At 37.9% G+C, this 19,801-nt stretch overlaps 3 protein-coding genes and 1 long non-coding RNA gene across 5 annotated transcripts in view; 2 read left to right on the top strand and 2 right to left on the bottom strand.

The window, feature by feature from the left end:
* LOC121308563 (E3 ubiquitin-protein ligase RNF43) overlaps positions 1-3,958 on the bottom strand; it is an 80,574-nt gene extending 76,616 nt beyond the window's left edge. For both annotated transcript variants that reach the window (XM_041241031.1, XM_041241032.1), the window contains exon 1: positions 2,130-3,958. In XM_041241031.1, coding sequence (XP_041096965.1) covers positions 2,130-2,375 — 246 coding nt within the window. In that variant the 5' untranslated portion in view covers positions 2,376-3,958. The remainder of the gene's footprint in view (positions 1-2,129) is intronic.
* A 4,072-nt stretch (positions 3,959-8,030) lies between these two features.
* On the bottom strand, positions 8,031-12,175 carry hsf5 (heat shock transcription factor family member 5). The gene is made up of 6 exons (XM_041241022.1): positions 11,623-12,175; positions 10,870-11,232; positions 10,290-10,384; positions 9,599-10,111; positions 8,785-8,944; positions 8,031-8,104 (listed from the first exon to the last, which is right to left on the bottom strand). Exons 1-6 carry the CDS (start codon positions 12,173-12,175, stop codon positions 8,031-8,033), a joined length of 1,758 nt encoding a protein of 585 aa, XP_041096956.1.
* Positions 12,176-13,613: 1,438 nt separating this feature from the next.
* On the top strand, positions 13,614-15,930 carry supt4h1 (SPT4 homolog, DSIF elongation factor subunit). The gene is made up of 5 exons (XM_041241021.1): positions 13,614-13,809; positions 14,353-14,459; positions 14,785-14,840; positions 15,215-15,268; positions 15,599-15,930. The coding sequence occupies exons 1-5, from the start codon at positions 13,741-13,743 to the stop codon at positions 15,664-15,666; spliced, it is 354 nt and encodes a 117-aa protein (XP_041096955.1). The 5' UTR covers positions 13,614-13,740; the 3' UTR covers positions 15,667-15,930.
* A 1,240-nt stretch (positions 15,931-17,170) lies between these two features.
* Positions 17,171-19,589, top strand: LOC121308565. Its single transcript, XR_005948524.1, has 3 exons — positions 17,171-17,332; positions 18,517-18,589; positions 18,911-19,589. It is a non-coding gene; the product is annotated as an uncharacterized LOC121308565 (long non-coding RNA).
* The last annotated feature ends 212 nt before the right edge of the window (positions 19,590-19,801 follow it).

Raw genomic sequence — 19,801 nt, 5'->3', positions numbered from 1 at the left:
TATTGAGGGTGTGACTAGAAGACGAACAAAACGACCTCTGCATTTCTAAATCAGCGAGATTCACCCCTGAAGACAGGAACATAAAAACAGTGTGTGGAGTGAGAAAGACCTGCCTCAACAGGCAAGCCAGCTTTAGAGCTCAGAAGTACCTTGAGGGAAGGATGAGTGCTCTAGCTACAGCACCCACCCACCCACAGCCCGGTCTTACAAAGCATGGGCTGCAGGGCAACGTTTAAACGGGAAAGAACAAAGACCCTCTTAGGGCAATAATGGACTAAACCCCAACACTGGTGTGTTTAACAATGGTCTCAAATCCCACTATACTTCATCACCAGATGCTAAATGCAAAAAAAAAATCTGTAAGAACGAAAAAGGACAAAATACATGAAGAACTGCTTTTTTGTTACACTCCCCAGCAGATGTATGCAAAACGTACAATGAAAAAATAATCCTTATTGCGTTGATATTGTAAATGAGCCAGAACTGGATTTACAATGAACAAACTCATCCCTATCACACCGGTGTTTCACTCTGTTTAAATGCAACTTAACTTTTTCTGGTAAATCTTGCATATAAAAGGAGAATTCAAAATGCACACAAGCCCCTCCTATAAACCATAACAGCACACCTTTCTGAGACTGCCAAACAACAATGGCATATTCAATCATTAAAGCAGGCAAATGTTTTGGCTAATGCCTTTATCGGTGTTATGACTAACATGTTTGTCCATTAGTTTCTTATAGTTATATCTTCAACAGTCACAGCAAGCATTTCTACATATTCCCCCCACCTCTCCTTCGTAGTGGGTTTCCCTGTTAGGGGCCCTGTAACTACTGGTAGCTTCATTCATGGTACGCAAGATTACAGTGTCTGTTTTTTTTTATTTTGGAACATGTGCTCGCACCTGGCAGGCAATTAAAGAAACAGATAATACCGTGCCTCTGTTTCATGTAGATATTTCAGCCTAATAAATAATTTTCTCCTCTGTCATCATTCAACACAACAGCACAGGGTTTTTATTCTACTGTTAGTTGTGCAGACTTCAAGTCCTCTTTTTTTATATCTGCTAGCAGGAGGCTTTGGTTTTTATCAATGACCTTTATTTTAAGGTCAGGTTTTATACCCAAACATTGCTTTTACTGATTTTCAGCCACAATTTAGCCCTCTTAAGCAAATAGTGACTTATACTTAGAAAAAAACATGAGTTAACATTCGACAGATACAGTATGAGGCTGTCTGTTCAACACTCTGGAGTAATGATGCAGGTTACTTTACCAGCTTTACAGTCATGGGTCTTAGCATTTACAGCGAAAGGAAGCAGACGAGACGATAATATGTCCCCTGATATTTAACTGGAAAATTAATACTTTGCAATACTTTTTTCAATTTTTGTGGTGTGCAAATGTATTATAACACCCCATTGCTTGTGTATATAATACAGCAGTGTGCGCATGTAAATCACCCCATTGCTCGTGTATATAATACAGCAGTGTGCACATGTAGATCACCCCATTGCTTCTGCAGTTTTGATTTGTTGTGCATATGAAATCACATCACTGGAACTGAAGATATTGTAAACTGTCAAAATAGGCAAATTACTTATTGTTTCATTTAATTGATAACTTTGATAACACACATGCAATTCATTTAAAATAGCAAGAAAAAAGGAACACAGCCACAAATGGTAAACTGGTATGATGCCTAATTAAAGCACCAAGTGCCAGTGCAAATATAGGTACCCAACTAACTACAGGCTTGAACCCTTCCAGCGTGGCTCAACCTGTTTCAGATTTACCATTTAATTCTGGGAGGGTCATTATTAATGTATGATAATCACTATTCACTAACTCATTCAATTTGTCAGCTATTTTGTGCATCTCTAGGACATGGTACAAATAACTTACTGCTGGTTACCTTAGTTTACTTACTGCTGGTTACCTTAGTTTACCTACTTCTCTCACTTATAATTGTTGCAACATAAATATTGTAGACAACACCACTAGTTGCTACACAATAAACAACGAGCAAACAATAATAAAATAAATTAACAACAACACGTAATTATATTTCTCTGTATGGGTGTGAACATCTGTCTGAAACCTCGTTATCAATTAGCTAATTATTCCTACCTGCATCAGCTTCCCTTCGGTTGAACCCCTTCCGTTGCTTCCCGCGAACACCCCCTCCACTTCCATGTAAGACTTCCCCGCCGAGTCTGGTTTCAGAAGTGTCACCTTTATGACAGCCTTGGGCGCAGACCGTTCCGCCGCCGCTGCTGCCGCCAGCTCCAGTCCTGTCTGCCCGAGCACTACCTGAAGGGCCGCCATTAGCAGCCACGGCCAGAGCCCGGCGAGTTGCCGCTGAGGAACGGTCATTGCAGCGGCGGGCCCCGGCCGCACATTGTGCACTGGGAGGCTGACAGCGTACTCAAGTTAGCTAGAAAAATATATATCCAAAAACCAAAAAAAAAAAAAAAAAAAAAAAAAGGGATTGAGGGGAAAAAATATTACTGCAACCTGTTGGAAAGTCAAGCCTTTTTAAATTGTATCCAAAACACTTTTTGCACGTGGGTTGTCCGGAGAGAAATCTCAGTTTAATTGCAGTATTTATTTATTTTTGTTATTTACTCCTTGAAAGTATGGCTCCTCGGTTGTTATTCTCTAAAATTCCAAAGCGTTTTTCATAGCGAGTTTTAGGCTGATAACGTGCAATTTTCTTACTTCAAAAACATTTTGGAAATAGGCGTGTTATGTTGCATTGCATTACATAAACGACTCATCGAAAAAAAAAAAAAAGGTTCTGCAAAATGCAACACTTATTATTAAACTGTCTGCTGAATTCGTCAAACTGCTACTGAAACCCACAGTAAATTCGACGACACAGGCATAAGGAAACATAATTGTAAATATTTCTACAGATCTTGCCTGTTTTTCGCTTTGTGAACATTTCCAGTCTGAATGGGTGCAGGAATGGGCTCGCTCTCTTTCACTGTCCACATTTTAAGATTCCAGATTTCCCAAGGGAAGTTTTAATCTCATTTGCGGTCCCTACTGTGTTTAATCCAGGGAGGTTAGTGTGTTTAAACTAAAAGACCAGTTTGGCGATTCCCTCCGGTTAGGAAACCAAGCTTCACTCGGCTTTCAAAACTTGGTAACAAAATAGTCAAGTCTATTTTAACTCCGCTGGACACTTGTAACATTCAATGAATTAGAAAACGAAGCTTCCAGTTAATCCCCAGCAAATTTAGAATACCAAAAAATATCAGCAATATAATTTGAGGCATATAAAACAGTTCAACAATTTCCAAAGCGATCTACTGAATTGTAACAACGTTGGGAACTTTTAAATGAACATTTCAGCATATTACAACAATGTATATATCAAACTCTGAAGTCGAGGGTTACTGGCACAAACCACGGGAATAAAACAGCGTGATCATTTTGCTTTACAAGTTGTATTTTATATTGAGACAGAACGATTCCAAACAAGCGAAAGAAATCTTGATCCCAGTTCTCCAACATTACTCCATGATAATGCAGGTAGAAAACATTGTAGTTACCCGAACTACAAACTACGAAAAAGAAAAAACTATTAAAAAAAGACTCGTAGAAAATGTATATATCAATAATATACAGAATTTATAATCCATCAGGCTTTTACCCACATGTACGTTTTGTAAGCACTCCACGGGTTGGGTATACAAAACTTTTTTTCTAATTAATTTTCAAAACAGTTTCCCTGGCTGCCACTTCCAGCACACATTCCAGCTCAGGTTTCCACAGAATCAAAACGAGCTCATTTAAGCCACGAAATTCAAACCCGTTGGTGTAAATTATACACAGAAATCCAGCAGGGATCAATAGGTTTGAAAGATGCAATTTAAAAAAGTTGTGTAACAGCAAGAGTAACCTTGTAAAACAGACTTCAAACGGAGTCCTGGAAAGTTGTTGAGAGAAGAGGAAGGCTGTGGATTGCAATATTTCGTTCCCTGCTCTCTGCTTCCCTCCCCTGGGATCACATATACTGCCTACCTGCTGACTGTCACTGAGGGTGGAGCAGCCAGCCACAAGCAGCTGCGAAATAAAGTCAACACAATGCACCCTCTGCTGGGGGAACGAGATAAAGGTACACCATGGTGATTATGAAAATCCAGCAAGAGTATTCTATATCACTACATGGCATGTTCCTTCTGTTTGCACCAGTGCAAAGTGGACGCCTATTACCTACAAGATAAAATAATGTGAATAAAACCAATAGGAAAGAATATTATTCCTGCCTGTTATTTCTTAATACGTACAGTCGATATTTAAATATAAATCAATAACATGCATGTTTTTGTTTTTTTTCTGCCTGTATACATATACAGCTGTGACACATAACTCAGCTTTCGGGTTAATTTGTGAGGGGAATTAATTTTTCATATCTCAAAGTTACATTCCTGGATTGCAAAGCATGACACACCACCACTGTGTCATTATTCTTCAAATTGCTCTATAAATTCTGCAGATGAACAGTCTTGAGGTTACATATTGTTCCACATCACATTGCTTCTTGCTTGAGTTTTCTTCATGACCCCCAACACACTGGTTTAAAATTGCTTGCTAATTATACTTTCATAATCATTAAGGAATGATCAGAATGGTGACTCATTGCCTGGCTGTTCTGCAGCCAGAGAGAAGCATCGCTATATAATAACCGGATACAGGAATGCAGGCTAAATATGTAAACAATTCCTTTATTGTTTGTGTTGATCGCTCATATATAGTAATGAATCAAAGCTCCCTCTAGGGTCATAATGGTCACTCTACATTGTTTTTTAAGAAGACAACATGCCTAAAGCAAGTTAAACACATAATGTGTAATCATGTTTTGTGAGGGAGAATCTGTGTACATTGTATACAAATTAGGGCATCTTCTTTGTATTTTGGCATTGCTGGTGATGGGCTAAGCATGAATCCAAAGTTACAAAACACAACAGCAAGCTTGACTTTGTTTAGTAAATAGTGCTATAACTGCATCTCCAGCTGTGGCCAAAACACCACCTATAATTTTAGGATTGAGACATAATTTAAAAAAATATATATGAACATAATTTTTATCTTGTATTTAACACTGTGTAATCACATAAACTACAAAATGATATTGCAAAAGTCTACAAGAAGCCATGATAGTACAGTAGTACAGTACTATCATGTTAGATTTCAAAATGTCACATTTAAATGTCACATTTTTCTTAAGTATATGGAAAACTACAAAGCGTCATGTAATTCAATATTTACGTAACAATATTCAGATTTTATGAAGCAAAATTTGTTCATTTTATAGGGCAATACAAAACATTTGGCTATAGCTGTACATAAATATTAATTATTGCAAACATTCAAACTTGACTATACATTACCGGTATTATATGAGGTTATTTAAAAAAATCCAATGTTACTGGATGATTTTGAGCCTGAATTTCTGGTTTCCAAAGAAAAGTATTGCCCAATGCTTGATGAGTAATGGATGCTGCTAATATTATACATGGATTCCCTCAGTCTCTCTGAACAAAAGACTCAGCAGGAAATGTCATTGAAGAGGATCCTTCCTTTAAATATGACATGGACTTTGATCAAAACAGATCTGTTGTATTAGTTCCTCAAGCTATAAGATATCTACCTTATTCATCCCTTAGGCTGACTTCCAGCCAGTCACACTAAAAATCACAAACAGATCATACTGATTACATTATCTGTTCTGCATGACATCATTAAGAATCAAATTACCATATTGTCTACCAAGCTGTTAACATAGCACACCCAGTATTCACCCAAAAAACTTTTCTACGCTAAAACAAAAAAAAAAAAAACTAATTAAATACTACCTATACTTTTTTGTTATGTATCTTAAAAAGGTAGTGTCCTTTGGTTCCTTTGCACTCTATTTTATGAAGAGACACATTTTTTCCACACTGAAACCTGCTTCTGGCTAGGTCTGGAACACTGGCAACATGCAGCACTAGGGTAAATGCTTGGTCAATAAGACCCAAATCCTTTTAGCAAGTACCCAAACATTACTAAGAATTACTTACATCTGTATTACTGTAAGAGTGATTTTGGAGAAAAAAAAAACCAGTCTTGTTGAACTTAAATCAATCAATGAATGAACCAATCTGTCTTTCTTTTATATATTGCATATTCCTTGTGTTTCAATTTGCCTTTGTCTGTCTTATTAACCATCTGCAAATTGCTTGATTATACCGATTGTTCGTAAAAATGTCCACATTTAAATAGTTAAATTACACACATTTAGAACTGACCAGAACAGATTAATTTACTTCTATTTTACTTACATAAAAGTGATCAAATAATGACAGAAAATATCAATAATTTTTATTGAACCGATCTGGAATGCAAAAAATTGCTAATAAACTTTGTACAGTACTTAGACAGTAAATCAGTGCAACATTGGTATAAACAGGCTACTGAGTATGTAAACAAAATGCATCAAACAAAAAATAACTTAAGAGTTAGGATTATAAATTACTGGAAAATGACATGTTATTCAAATGCCTTATTTTAAGAATGGCAGTAGTACAAAGGGATATTCCTTAAGAGCCTCCAATTATAAGTGTGACTTGTTCATTCTAAAATAGTAACAAAAAGAACATTTTTTCTTTCAATTCAGTTATGACTAATATTTACAAAAATATTATTATTCCTTATCATTAACCAACTCATTCAAACTCTAGAAGTCCCAGAAACCTTTATATAATGTAGAGTTCTACCCAGTGGGATGACACATTAAGCTACTGACAGTTACTTTATAACATCTACTTGACCATATCATATTATGGTAAGCATGTATTCCATGCTAACATATTGTAAAATCAATGTCATGGGGTCAGTCTTACCATATAGATGAGGGGAACACTGGATCAAATTTGCATTTATGAGACTATGAAGCAGTTTACTATTGGAGTTTCTAAATCTGCTGGTAAAATTTCCATATTATTCTATCACTTCTCTCATCGGTGTGTAGCTCAGAACGAAGAACGCAGAGAGAAAGTGATCTACTGCAGAAGATACAAACCAAGGCTCTGTAAGCTTTGCTAAAGCTGCAAGTACAAAATTCAAATTGTTCATGCATTCCCCTCATCCATTGGCATTGTTGACTCACAGGTGCAAGTTTAGGAAATATGCAAACAAGGAATAATACTTGTAATAATTCTTGTAAAATACGCTACATTGAAGTTTATAAAGAAAACACTATGAGCCATTTGTGATTAAATTATTGAAAGACCATCTGGCTGATTAAGATCTTCAAAACCAGTGCACACAAATTGGTCCCTGACAGTTTCCTGTTAACAGTAAATTATTTTAGTAATAAATGTGTTACTGGTACCACACAATTCAATTGAATGCAATGAAAATATAGAATAAAACAAATTACGTTTACAAATAAAAGTTGTCACCAAACTAAATTTCAGTTTAAACAAATAACACATCTTATGTTCATGTATTTGATTAAATACTTCAATAAATTAGAACTATGAATATATAAAAGGTATTTGGATTGTCTTTTTAATGTACTGAGTGCTGTGTACAATTATCCTTGTCACTATGAATGTATTTCAATAAAAACTAAATTAGAAGCTGGGTTTCATAGCTATGCTTGCTATACAAAAAAGGACAGGATTTAACAGTGTGCTAAATCTTAAACAACTTTCCAATATTTTTGCACCTGTGGATGACTAGCAAAAAAACTATTTTCCATTAAAAATCTTACAGCCCATGCAGCTCTCATTATCTTATGGCTGATGCCCAAGTAGCTAGGATTATTTTACAGGTCCCCCCAGTTTCTAGAAATGTAGGTTTTAACAAATCAAGCTCTGTGCCAAAAGCCATGCTTAAAGCCTTATGAATCCAGACCTTGAGTGAAAAGTGACAAAGGCAATGCTTGAGCACTTCAATATCGGTAGTGTAGTGTGGTTATTTTGTGCTTGTGTCTACAGGGCTGTAGTATTGAGACTGGACAGCAGGGTCAGTTCACACATAGCCCTCTTCCTCCTCCCCCTGACAGGGCTCTTGCTTACAGGCCACATCAACCAGGAGGTTAAGATCTGTACAAAATACAGGAGGTACATCACCACTGGTAAAATTAATCAATGGAACTGTTTAAACTTACTAGCTGAGGACAGCGGGTCTGTAGCAAGTAGAAAAATGATTTTTGTCATGACAGTAGACAGCACCTAGCCTGAACCAGTTGGGTGATTTGTTTAGTTTTGAAAGCAATCTGTACCATTCGAAAAATGACAGTTGTTTTGTTTTATGTTCTCTCCCAACTTGCATCACAAATCAGTAATAAACCTATGGGGAAATAAATACAGGCAGCACTGTAAACTGATTTCTCCATTTAATCATAGATGAATGATATATACAGCTGCTATATGCCTATGTTTCATTATGATAGTGTGGTTCACATTACAGGTGAATTTGGAAATTTGGTTCAGATTAGCGAGAGTCAACTTTTTAAAAATGAAATAGCCGCTGCATACAGTAATAAATATGAACAGTATTCAGAGGGAGCTTCATAGGAAGCCTCTACTAAAGTATAGCGTAAGCACAAGAGCATGGACACCTGTTGTGTGATGCCAACAAAGGGTAGGAAAATGGATTTTAAAACCTTGCGACTACACCTGAAAAGCATGAGGCAGCCATTAATATCAAAGTCACTTAGTCAAAGCCCTATACGATATCAAATTTCCATTTTTTACATAACACACTACAAAAGTATTCTTACCAGGAGACTTGCTCTGCTGTCTGCTGCTCTTGCACTCACTGGGTGTGGCAGGAGTGCAGGAGTCGGTGTCCTTGTCACCGGCTTTGAAGGGCTGAGTACCTGACAAAACAGCTGCAGCAGTTTCAGACCAGCGGACTACATTCTCTGTGTTATTGAGAACCTAAAAGAAATGCATGGACAGCATTAAAGAGCACTAGTTTACTGAGGTATCCAAAAGGCACCAGAAGCAAAACAAGAATAGACTCCCAGATACATCTACTTTAAGTAATGGTGCTCATTCACTATACAAGACTGGTTGGAACCCTGGACAAGCAGAGTAAAGCACAGTAAAGCAACACTGCAAAAAGGGTTTCTAAACACACTTCTGGTGAAAACCAATGATTTTATTCAAGTCATTATAAAAGTTGTTCATAGGCCATAATAAGAGGCCACAGCAAATAAAGCAACCTGAACTTGTGACTATAGCAAATAAAAGTGAATGAATTGGAGGCAAGAGATGCCTTTCCAACATAACAGCTACTGTAATAATGTACAGAACTCATGAATCCTTCCAAAATGAAGTGACCCCTTTTGAAGGTTAATTTATATTTTCTTTATTAAAAATGACTCAGCACTTTGACAAATCTGAATTTATGCCTCAGTATGTACAATAGGGCACACTGAAACTAAAAATTAAGCACCTTAGTCAAAAAAATGGCCAATGGTGCTTTTTGACACATACAGAAATCTGGGGATATACAGATAATTGACAAGGGTGGTCAATTTTGACTCTCGCCATGAACATATTGTGTGGTTTGTTTCAATAAGGCCTTACCTTCTGAGATATATCCAGCTGTGTGACAGCCACAGAACCTGAACAAGCTTGACCCTGGCTTTGATTCTGCACAATGGGGACTGCTGTATTATCTAGAATTGGCATTGCACGCAGGAGAGAGGTTGTGGAAACTGGATAAATGAAACCAGCAAACTGGTTCTCAGAACAGGTCGACTTCTGGGCAGCATCCGCAACTAAGGACGAAGCATCAGAGACGACTGGAGTGAGGGAGCCCAGCTGGGCAGATGTAGCCTTGGCAGTAGTGCTCAGAGCTGAGAAGCTGTTCCCTGGGAGCTGCTGTCCCATTGCGGGCTGTGCTACCTCTAGCTGGCTTTCAGTGGGCTCCACTTTAACCATACAAGGCTTGGGGGAAGCCTGCAACTCGTTTACCATCTGAAAGACAGTTTCCAGGTTGATGTCTGTCTTCTTGTGGTCTTCATTGCAGATGGATGGCCAGTTTTGATTGCCAGCGTGCAGGAATTCCACTGGATAGGAGGGCTGCATAGTTAGATTAAAGCAAAAATGAAAACAAATACAAAAACAGAATTTACTAAAATTGTATGAAGAAAACAGGGGTTTGACGTAAATAACACCGCCATTGAAATCAATAAATTCAGGGTTATAATGTATGATTAATTTATTAAACAGGTAGTGCTGATTGCACATTATTTAGCTTTTACTTTTCACTCACCTGATAGTAGTTGTAATGGGAATGGTTAGAAGTATTTTGGTGGGCACATCCTGTCATAGGGTCCACTGAACCAGGAGAGCAGCACTGACACATTGCTGGCAAAAGACCATTGTATTTATAAAATCTTATTTAAAAGCATTACAGTTTTATTGTTGATATTTATATTCTGAGGTTCTAAAGCAAGAGCCAGTAATGGCATGTGGATGATCATCTTTTCCCTTTGTATTCCCCCCACTGTATTTTATCATAAGCCTATATTGTTCAGTTAGTAAGCTTTGTAAACTGGAGAACAGCTTTGAGCTCTGCACAGCAATGCGTTACAGACTAGGAATATAACCACTGCACCACATAATCTGGAGCCTTATTTATAAATATTAGCTACCCCAAAAGCAACTTTTGTGACAACTTTATAAATGAAGATTTAAAAAAAACAAACATGGCACAACACTCGTCAATACATATTTCACCACTACAGGGCGCCCACATTAGCATATTATTGTCAAAATTGTAATTGTACTGCAGCTGATAAAATCTGTTGATTTCTGCACTAAACCTAAATGCAGATAAAATAACACCTTACCTGCGGGGTAATAGGCTGGACGGAACTGTGCTGGGGAAGTCATATAATTGCCAAATTTTTGCCCAGAAGGTCCCATCCCTTGGGAGCCCTGCTGCATGTGCACAGTGGTGGGACTGGACTGCAAAGCACAGGTAACGTCTGTGGGGAACCTCTGTAGAACAGAAACAGGGATCCCCTTATCTGAGAAAGGTGAAGAGCCATCCATCTGCCCCATGATGAGCCCTAAGGAGCTGGGCCAGCCGCGCTGTGGAATCGGGGTCCGATCAAGACCCTTCATGGGGTATAAACCGCCAGGGTTGCATGGGTAGGGAGCTGCACTCTCCCTGTGAAACGCTCGATGGATCTGTGCAGCACTCACTGGACCTGAGTAACAAAGTTAAGGCATTAGATATATGGATAAAGTCTGTCTTAAAAACCTGCTGATGGATACCACTTCTTTCTTCAAAGACCAGTTGGGCCATTCTACATTGAATAACAAGCAATATCAGAATACTCACTGGCAAGCCCTAGAATTTTGGATTTTCAAACTTCTGTAAATAAGGACACCACGCATTGCCTACTTGCCTTAGCAGTATATTTATACCTACAACTACCGCTTGTTTTAGTACTGATGCACAAACTGATTATTTGACTATTCAGACTGTGCTCACCACAGAAATTCGGTGGGGACAATCAGGTTAGGGTCTTTAGTGTTGATTGGCCTCATTTACTTTTCAATGTATTAAATGTATTATTTATTTAAAAAAATCTTACAATGATTCTCCATTTTCACTTTTTCCATTGGGTCAACCGAACTAGTAAGGAGTCTCCGCAAACGATTGGGAGGCCTGCAAGTCACTTCCAGTCCAGCTTCAAGCTTTGCTTTGTTGGCGCTGGTCAACCTCTTCAAATTAACCAGCAGTTCCGGGTGGTCCTTCTTAAAATGGGGGTTATGGAAGTGATGAAGGATTCCTTCCGCCACAACGAGGTCTCCTCCGGGGTTAATATCATTGCCTGCGCTCCCGCCAGAGCCCAGTACCACCTTTCGGAACCCGTAGAGGTTTAACTGGCGGATGAAACTGGTAAAGTTGGTGGTCTTGAAAAGATCGACTGGTTCACCCGTTGGTTTCATGGGAGACAGCAGTTCGCATTCAAACATGTGCTGATCGATAATCACCCCTTCCCCCCTTGAATCCCAGCAAATTGATCGATTTTCAGGACTGTTCACTAGTCGCCAGAGTTTCGCGGGGAAGTTATTGGGGTTGATGGGGATTGTAAGAAGCGCCTCGTCCAGCTCGACGTGACATAAAACGCTTGGCGTCTCCATTTCTAAAATGTGAAACCGGCAATCTTGTTCTAGGTACGATGATATATCTGCTCCGGAATGACATTAACGAGTAAACCAAATAAACCGTTTTTAGTTGTTATGGATTTTAAGATAATTTAAAAAAAACATCTAAACTTAATTGACTTTTCAGACCAACAAATTTTTTAGAATAGAATCTGACAGATTTCTGAACAGATTCAGTCGCTACGCAGCTTGCTAAATTCCGAATCAAAAACGCTTACAGATTGTATTTAACAAATACAATGCGTTCGAAAATATGTATTTGTAAACCAAATACTTCAAATAATGATTTTAAAATAGCGTCGAGGTCGGATCACTTGCCGCGGGGTTTTCAGAACCGTTGAAGCGTGTTCCCGAACCGTTACAGCACGTTCCCGGACAATGCATTCAAATTCCACCCTCGAGCCAGCCCTTTCCCTTCCTCCTGGCTGCAGCGACTCACTCGGGTGCAAAAGCGGCGCCCACCTGCAGCTAAGCGCTGGGACTCAATCTCGCATCAGTGCATTAGAGAAACGGAGCCTCATCACTCCTGGACAGTTTTGCACCGCTTTGCTGAGCTACATACTGTATAAACAAACTGGAAAGCTAGTAAACATTGTACTATCGGTACACATAAAAGAAAAAAAGCAATATGTATATAGTACAGATTCTCAATCATGACACCGACTACCAAACGGCTATATTTAAAATTAATAATAATAATAATAATAATAATAATAATAATAATAATAATAATAATAATAATGCAATACTTAATTTTCATTGTCTTGGTTTGGACCAGTGTGCTTCAGTGTGTTGATTTTTATGTAGCCTGTTTTTCACAGCTGGATTTTTAAAGAATTTTACATCACACTGAATTCCACTAACTACTAAACTGGTTATTTTTGGATTATCCCTTGCTGCACATCCAAACTGATTCACATGTACTGTAACATGCTCTAGAAAACCCATCTCTGATTTATCGTGGCGGAGTATAGGTCGATCAAATAAACCCCCTAAGCCATAAGGCTGTTGATATACTGGATTTATATAAAGTATAATTTACAAGCTATACAAAAGCATGCATTGATACTGAATGCCATTAAAAGAAACAATATGCTAATGAAAATCGAAATAATTGTTGTAATAGTTGTTATCACCTTAATAAATGTTAAATGTGCTTGACATTACTGTATACAAGTTAACAACAGTTGCAGTACAACTTTAATTCAAATATGATTTTATTACTACTACATTTTATAGTACACTTGCATAAATAAATTGGCTTCACATAGGCACAGAGCATATTTGAACTGCTCCTCACTTTAGCCCTCATATGAGCAATTAAACCTGGACTCTGTATGACAATACAATGGCTAATTTAAACTTTTAATCCACTGTAATACAACGCCAGTGCGACACCCCGATCACGTGACAACTGTCCTGCGACGCACGCTGATGAAGTAACCATTTAAACGATTCAGATGTGTTGATTTTCTGAATTTCAATCAAGAAGCGTTTTTATTTGGGTTTCTGGTTGTCTAAGATATTTTTTTTGCCCGATAATGGCTTTGGAGACAGTACCGAAGGATCTCCGTCACTTACGGGCTTGTCTCCTGTGTTCTCTGGTTAAGGTAAGAAATCTGCTCTGGGGATCTGAGGCCTCAACGTTTTGCTTGCATGGAAATGTTACTGGTGAAAACAAAATGTATAAAAGTAGAACACCAAAAAGTAAAATGTATAAACAGTGGCCTTTCTACCTGCACAGTGCAGTTCCAGTAGGAGTTTGCTCAGGTTAGTGAGAAAACCGAAGAGAGGGATGGGTTTGTTTTAAATCGGGGGTCAGTTTTCGGTGTGTGTAGGGAATATTAATGAGAGAATACATTAATATTGAACACCAGCCTAATATTATTAGTTCTATAAAGTGTCAGCATTAAAAAAGTCACCAAGAACGGTGACTGACGCTTATAGCCAACTTTAGTAAGTATTCAGCAACCAATATTAGACTCCATCTGTGAAGTACTTTTACTCTGTAATACAAGTGCAGTGTTTTCCCTAGATCTCAAGGCAGGGCTACAAGTGCTAGCCTCCTTAGCCTTTTATGTTTTAGTCCCTGCTGCCCTTTTAATGTGCCAGTTATTGAAACAAGGTTCCTGCTTTTTCTGTTTATTACACAGACAATCGATCAGTTTGAGTACGACGGCTGTGACAACTGCGAAGCGTACCTCCAGATGAAAGGAAACCGAGAAATGGTTTACGACTGCACCAGTTCTTCCTTCGATGGGTAGGTATTCTTTTAGTTTCATAATTGTTCAAATAAATATTATTAGTTGGCCAATTGATGCGCCATTTATTTATTTATGTGGGATGGCAGTGGTATAATAATACCTTATTACAATTAACTGCTAATGAAGCTGCAACAAACTGTCGGTAGACTTCACCAGACACACAACAAAATCATGTTTATTTAGCGGTTCAGTTTGTGTGTATTTTTCACGTTGTGATATTGAAGGAGGCTAAAAGGCCAGGTTTTAACCTGTAATAGGTGAACCTGGTTCCCTGATGGCACATTTTATGTAGATCTTTCATTTGTGGTTTCTTCTTTTCAGGGTCATTGCAATGATGAGTCCGGAAGATAGTTGGGTTTCTAAATGGCAAAGAATCAGTAAGTTTGCAAAAGCAGTTCATAATGTGTATTACGTAACATGTTGGCCAGGAAACACCAAGCTGACATTAATGAGTGCAAAGCTAATTCTAACAAAAATAAATAAAATATAACGTGATTCCTTAAACTAGTCCAGCTTTGAAAACTCAATTTGGTAGTTGTATCCAGTACATCAGGTGATAGTCAAGCACAAGTTAGTCTATGATATATTTTACCATTGGTGTTATGAAATGTGGTGTTCTCAAAGAGCATAATTACAATGTATAGTTCATCATATCTTGTTACTGTGAGGAACATCATATGCACCTAACCTTGTAGGTACTGTATGTTTCTCAGTCTAATGATTCCTAAATATTAAGCCTGTGTTGTTGCAGGTAATTTCAAACCAGGTGTCTATGCAGTGACAGTCACAGGACGGTTACCTCCAGGTATGTACCTATGTTTAATAGTGTAAGATTTCTAATGTATAGCAAGTTTAAAATAGTGCAATGCCCTTATCAATGACAAACGTAACAGTTTCTCTCCACCCTTTACTTGAGCACATCTGCAGAGAGAGATTTCTGTCCCAGATTATTTACAGATCATGTTTGCTAATCAGATAACTATAAACATTGCTGATAGTTATTGTATATTGGGCATGGTATTTGTAATAAACAATGTTGTCTTAATGCTGATCACTGGCAGTGAAACTAGATGATGGAATGCAAGATATTTCTGTAGTTCAAAGGGAATTGATCCTGTCTGTTTTTTCATTCCAGGTATTGTGAGAGAGTTGAAAAGCAGAGGCGTCAATTACAAATCCAGAGATACAGCCATCAAGTCCTAGCAGAAGCAATGTTAAACCTGTATTCAGACAGGCCACAATTAAGCTTCTTACTTACAGACTCTAAAACACCATTCCTATCATAGCAGCTATGAGTTAAATACACATGCTTTTTTTTTTTAATGGACTTCCACTAGTTGAGAAGAATGTCTGTTTGGGTTTTGAACTTGATTTGTAGAAAAGCAATGGTTTGTGTGACCTTCAAATCTAAGTACATTTACTTTTGCATGAATCAAATAAAGATTTTTCTGGGTTATTTAACCTAAAGACATTGCATTTGTGTTTAGTAATGCAGTTTTAATATTTGCACAATACACTTGACAGTAATCATGAATCTTGAAGGTTTTTGGTAAAAAGAATACTTACTAACTTTTATAAAATATCCAGGTAACAAATTTGGAACAACTGCATCAGTTTGAAGTGGCTGTTATTTTTAAACAGTAATAACCTGTGTATACCACTGTGTGGTGCCAAAGAGCTATTTACAGACTTCAGGTGCATGCTTATGGAGCAATCCAGTAAGGCCCCTACTGCTTGTCAGTAATCAGACAAACGTGAAACTTAAATGAACATTCTTGTAATTTAACTTTTATAATAGTGAGGTACCCCCAAAAGTTTAACAGTTCATGGATATGCCAAAGGGCAAAAGTGTACTGTAGCAGTATTCTGACCATAATATGAGATGAAAAGTATGCAATGTGAAAGTCAAGTAGGCTGACCTTATCTTCAATCCATTAACAACAGATAGCTTTAGGACGTGTGGTGTTTTGGTGCACAAAAACTATAACGTTATACAAGGCAAATCTAGATGGATTTCAAAGAAGCCATGGTTTTTGTGTGGCCTCTATAATGTCAATGTTAAAACTAACTTCCTCTATTGCTAATGCACACATTTCTAGAACAAATGGTAGATATCCTGTTAGCATTTCATCCAGTTTAAAACCCTTTACCACTAGTATGGGTTCAAAGTCGTTTTATTGTTTTAACCACATTTGGAAGGGCGTGGGATTTGATATTGTCATACTGTTTCACTGTTTATGCCAATTTTGATCTATAAATAACGTGTCTGGGGAGAAGAAATAACACATCGTTCTAATTTGTATCTTCAATACACTTGAGAGTTGCAGGGGGGCAGGTTACACTGATATAGTTGTAAGATATGAATGAGAGCTCTCTTAAGTGCTTTAGACTGCGGAGTCTTAATAAATCTCCAGGATGTCCTGACTGAAACAGAACATGACATACCAAGTGATTCTAAACAAGATGACACTCGTTAAGAAAACTCAGCTGTTGCATAGCTTTTTAAATGGCCCCTAATTGCATTGCACTGTATGTTACTCACTACACATATGGCGCATAATTAAGAGGGTTTTTTCCCCCCCACCAGAGGCTGCAGATATCCATAGGGTTTCAAAGTATGTGTTATTTTGCCTGGTTATCAACCGCCTTGTTTTAAAGAAGCGTTTACTGTGGAGCGCTGGAACCAAACAAAATGATTATTGTTTATTTATTTGGCAGATGCCTTTGTCCAACGAGGACTCTCCAAACCCCTGCTGATGTGCTGTAAAACCCACTCCTTTAAGCTAAGTGTTCACACTGGTGTTGATGAAACAAGCCTGAATGACCTGACTCCAGTGACTAAACTTTACCAGGAAATTGCATCATGCAGGTGCCTTCATGCCCTCTAATGCTCTTTAGTATATAACTAGGTGCTGGAAAGTCCTCAGAACACAAGAACATGATATTAAACACGTTTTAACCAGGACCCGGATAAAGGTACTAGCTGAAACATTTGCTTTCTTGACTCAGGGATCAACCTGTTGTCCACCCCGTAGAGATAAAATTGATTTAAAAGCATTTTACAGCACTGGCAAATCACACAGGCACCAACAGCTGCTCATGGTGAGCCCAGGCTTATCCTGGTGGGAGAGACAGCAGCTTGATGAAATCCACCTCTTAGCTGCTTCTAAGTTTTACCTTTTAGTTTTGAGCGAGTGCTTTGAAGTTCAGAAAGCAGATTCCAGTGGCATAATGGCATGTATTGGAGTGTAGCTCCTGTGTATTTCAAGCCTTCTCACACGCTGGCTCTACATACAGTAGCAAGCACGGATACTCATCTGGTTTAAAAAGTGTGGTTTTAAGAGGAAGTGAAGACTTTATTTTCTCACTGTGAAAGATTCGAATGATGGGAAAGAGGTGGTAAAATAAGTTAAAAATAAAAGCTTGTTTTATGCTCTATAATGACTACACAATCTTCTTAAGCAATTATTTACTTTTGCATTCATAATTAAAAATGGATGCAAACAGTCACTGAGCAGTCATTAAAACATCAGGAATTGAATCTTCAACTTGTGATCTATTATTAATTGACCATGCTGCACACTATACATGAATAAAACATGTTAATAATAAATACAAACATTTTACACATATTTGATTTCCATATATAAATATATTTTTTATTTGGATTTTGTGCTCCTCACTGCAAAATATTATTTTTGATAAAATATAACTCCCAAAAATATCTGTCGCAGGCACAATATTTTGTATTGAAGATGGAACAGTATTCAACAGTTTTTTCATGCTTCTCCCATGACTATACTAGTTTACCCTTGTTTATTAATATGCCTCTTTGTACTTTACCATGCTTTCACACTGCTTTTCACATTGCAAGTCTTCCATGATCAGTATATGAAAACTGGCTTACGCAGATATCGGATTGTTATGTCACAATAAAATTGGCTGTGCCGCATATTACTTTAGCCTGGGAAGCTACGTTTAAATAAATCATTCATTCGCTATAAACACACAATGGTGGCACGTGTATTAATACTAAAAGAATCTCTATTCTAGGATTGCCATGTGACTGAGATCTACATGCCCTGCCCAGACAAAGACAAGACAGGTGGTCCCTGCTATTGAAGAAGTATGAGACATTGCCATTGTCTTTCTCGCTCTCTCTCTCTTATGGGTACCTGGGTCTGGTTCACAAGTTACTGAGAGAATACAAGGTTCTGGGATCAGTGTGAATAGATTAACTACCAGTGAAATGGTCGCTGCCCAAAAACAAAAAATACACAGTGACACCAAATTGTGTTGGAGTAATTTGGTTATATTGTGGTTTAAAATCAGAATTAATTGAATCCTATGTAAGCAGTTTAATGATAATAACTTGTTTCATCTCTGTTTAACATGTAGGAAAATATTTCTCCTTGGAATCAGCTCCTGTTTCCTCTCTTATTTTCAGATAGCACAGGCAAGATAAAGGGAGCATGTGGAGGCTGGACCAGCAAGCAAAACAAGAACCAGAGCTTAGCAGCGTCTGATCGTTTAGTTTCGGAAAACCAAAAAACTGTATAAAAAAAAAAAAAAAAGCAAAACAATTTTGTCCAAATGATTATTTTCTGATCTGTTTTTTCTTTGTTGTTCATGTAGAATTTGTTTAGCTTACCAGCGATCATAAAAAGACACGGATTATGAACGGGTCAAATTCATTTAGTTACAATGGGAAGTTCAAAAGCAGGCAAGAAACAACCTACGCCTAAAATCACTGGAACTGCTTTTTTGTTTGATAGCATTAACAGTATTTTAAGTATTTGTAATTAGAAATTGGCAACCTGATGCAACATTTGAACTGGTAACACAGTAAATCTGCCGCCGCAAACTATCAAAGTAGTTTAAAATGTAATGAAGTCTCCCAAAAACGATGCTTCACGTGCTGTAACTGAATACAACCAAATCCTTTTTGTGATGTGTTGGCTGTTTTTCTCAGTTTGTGAGTCTGATGGTTCTCAGATAAGGCGGTCATGTGCTGATGTTGGAAACATTCATTTCAATACCACAAACTGCTGAAACAATAGAGAGATCTGGGGTGAACAGCTTGCACATGGCCTCCACCCCCCCCCCCCCCCCCCCCCCCCCCCCCATCCCCCATTCACACCTCTCAAATCTGCATAAGTACAATCAACCTCCAAACCAACACTGTGACAATCTTCACATTTGAAAAGCTGCTAGTCAGGTGGCTACCTCCACGCATTACAAGAATCAGTTGCATAATTTAACACAAAGAGTGGACTGAGTAACAATGTGGTGTAACGCTTGGTTTAAAATAATACACTTTCACGCCCACGCTTGGATC

Source organism: Polyodon spathula, unplaced genomic scaffold (assembly GCF_017654505.1).
Source record: "Polyodon spathula isolate WHYD16114869_AA unplaced genomic scaffold, ASM1765450v1 scaffolds_740, whole genome shotgun sequence".
Taxonomy (NCBI): Eukaryota; Metazoa; Chordata; class Actinopteri; order Acipenseriformes; family Polyodontidae; genus Polyodon; species Polyodon spathula.
The sequence above is the reverse complement of the archived record's forward strand: the minus strand, read 5'-3'. Positions and strand labels throughout refer to the sequence as shown.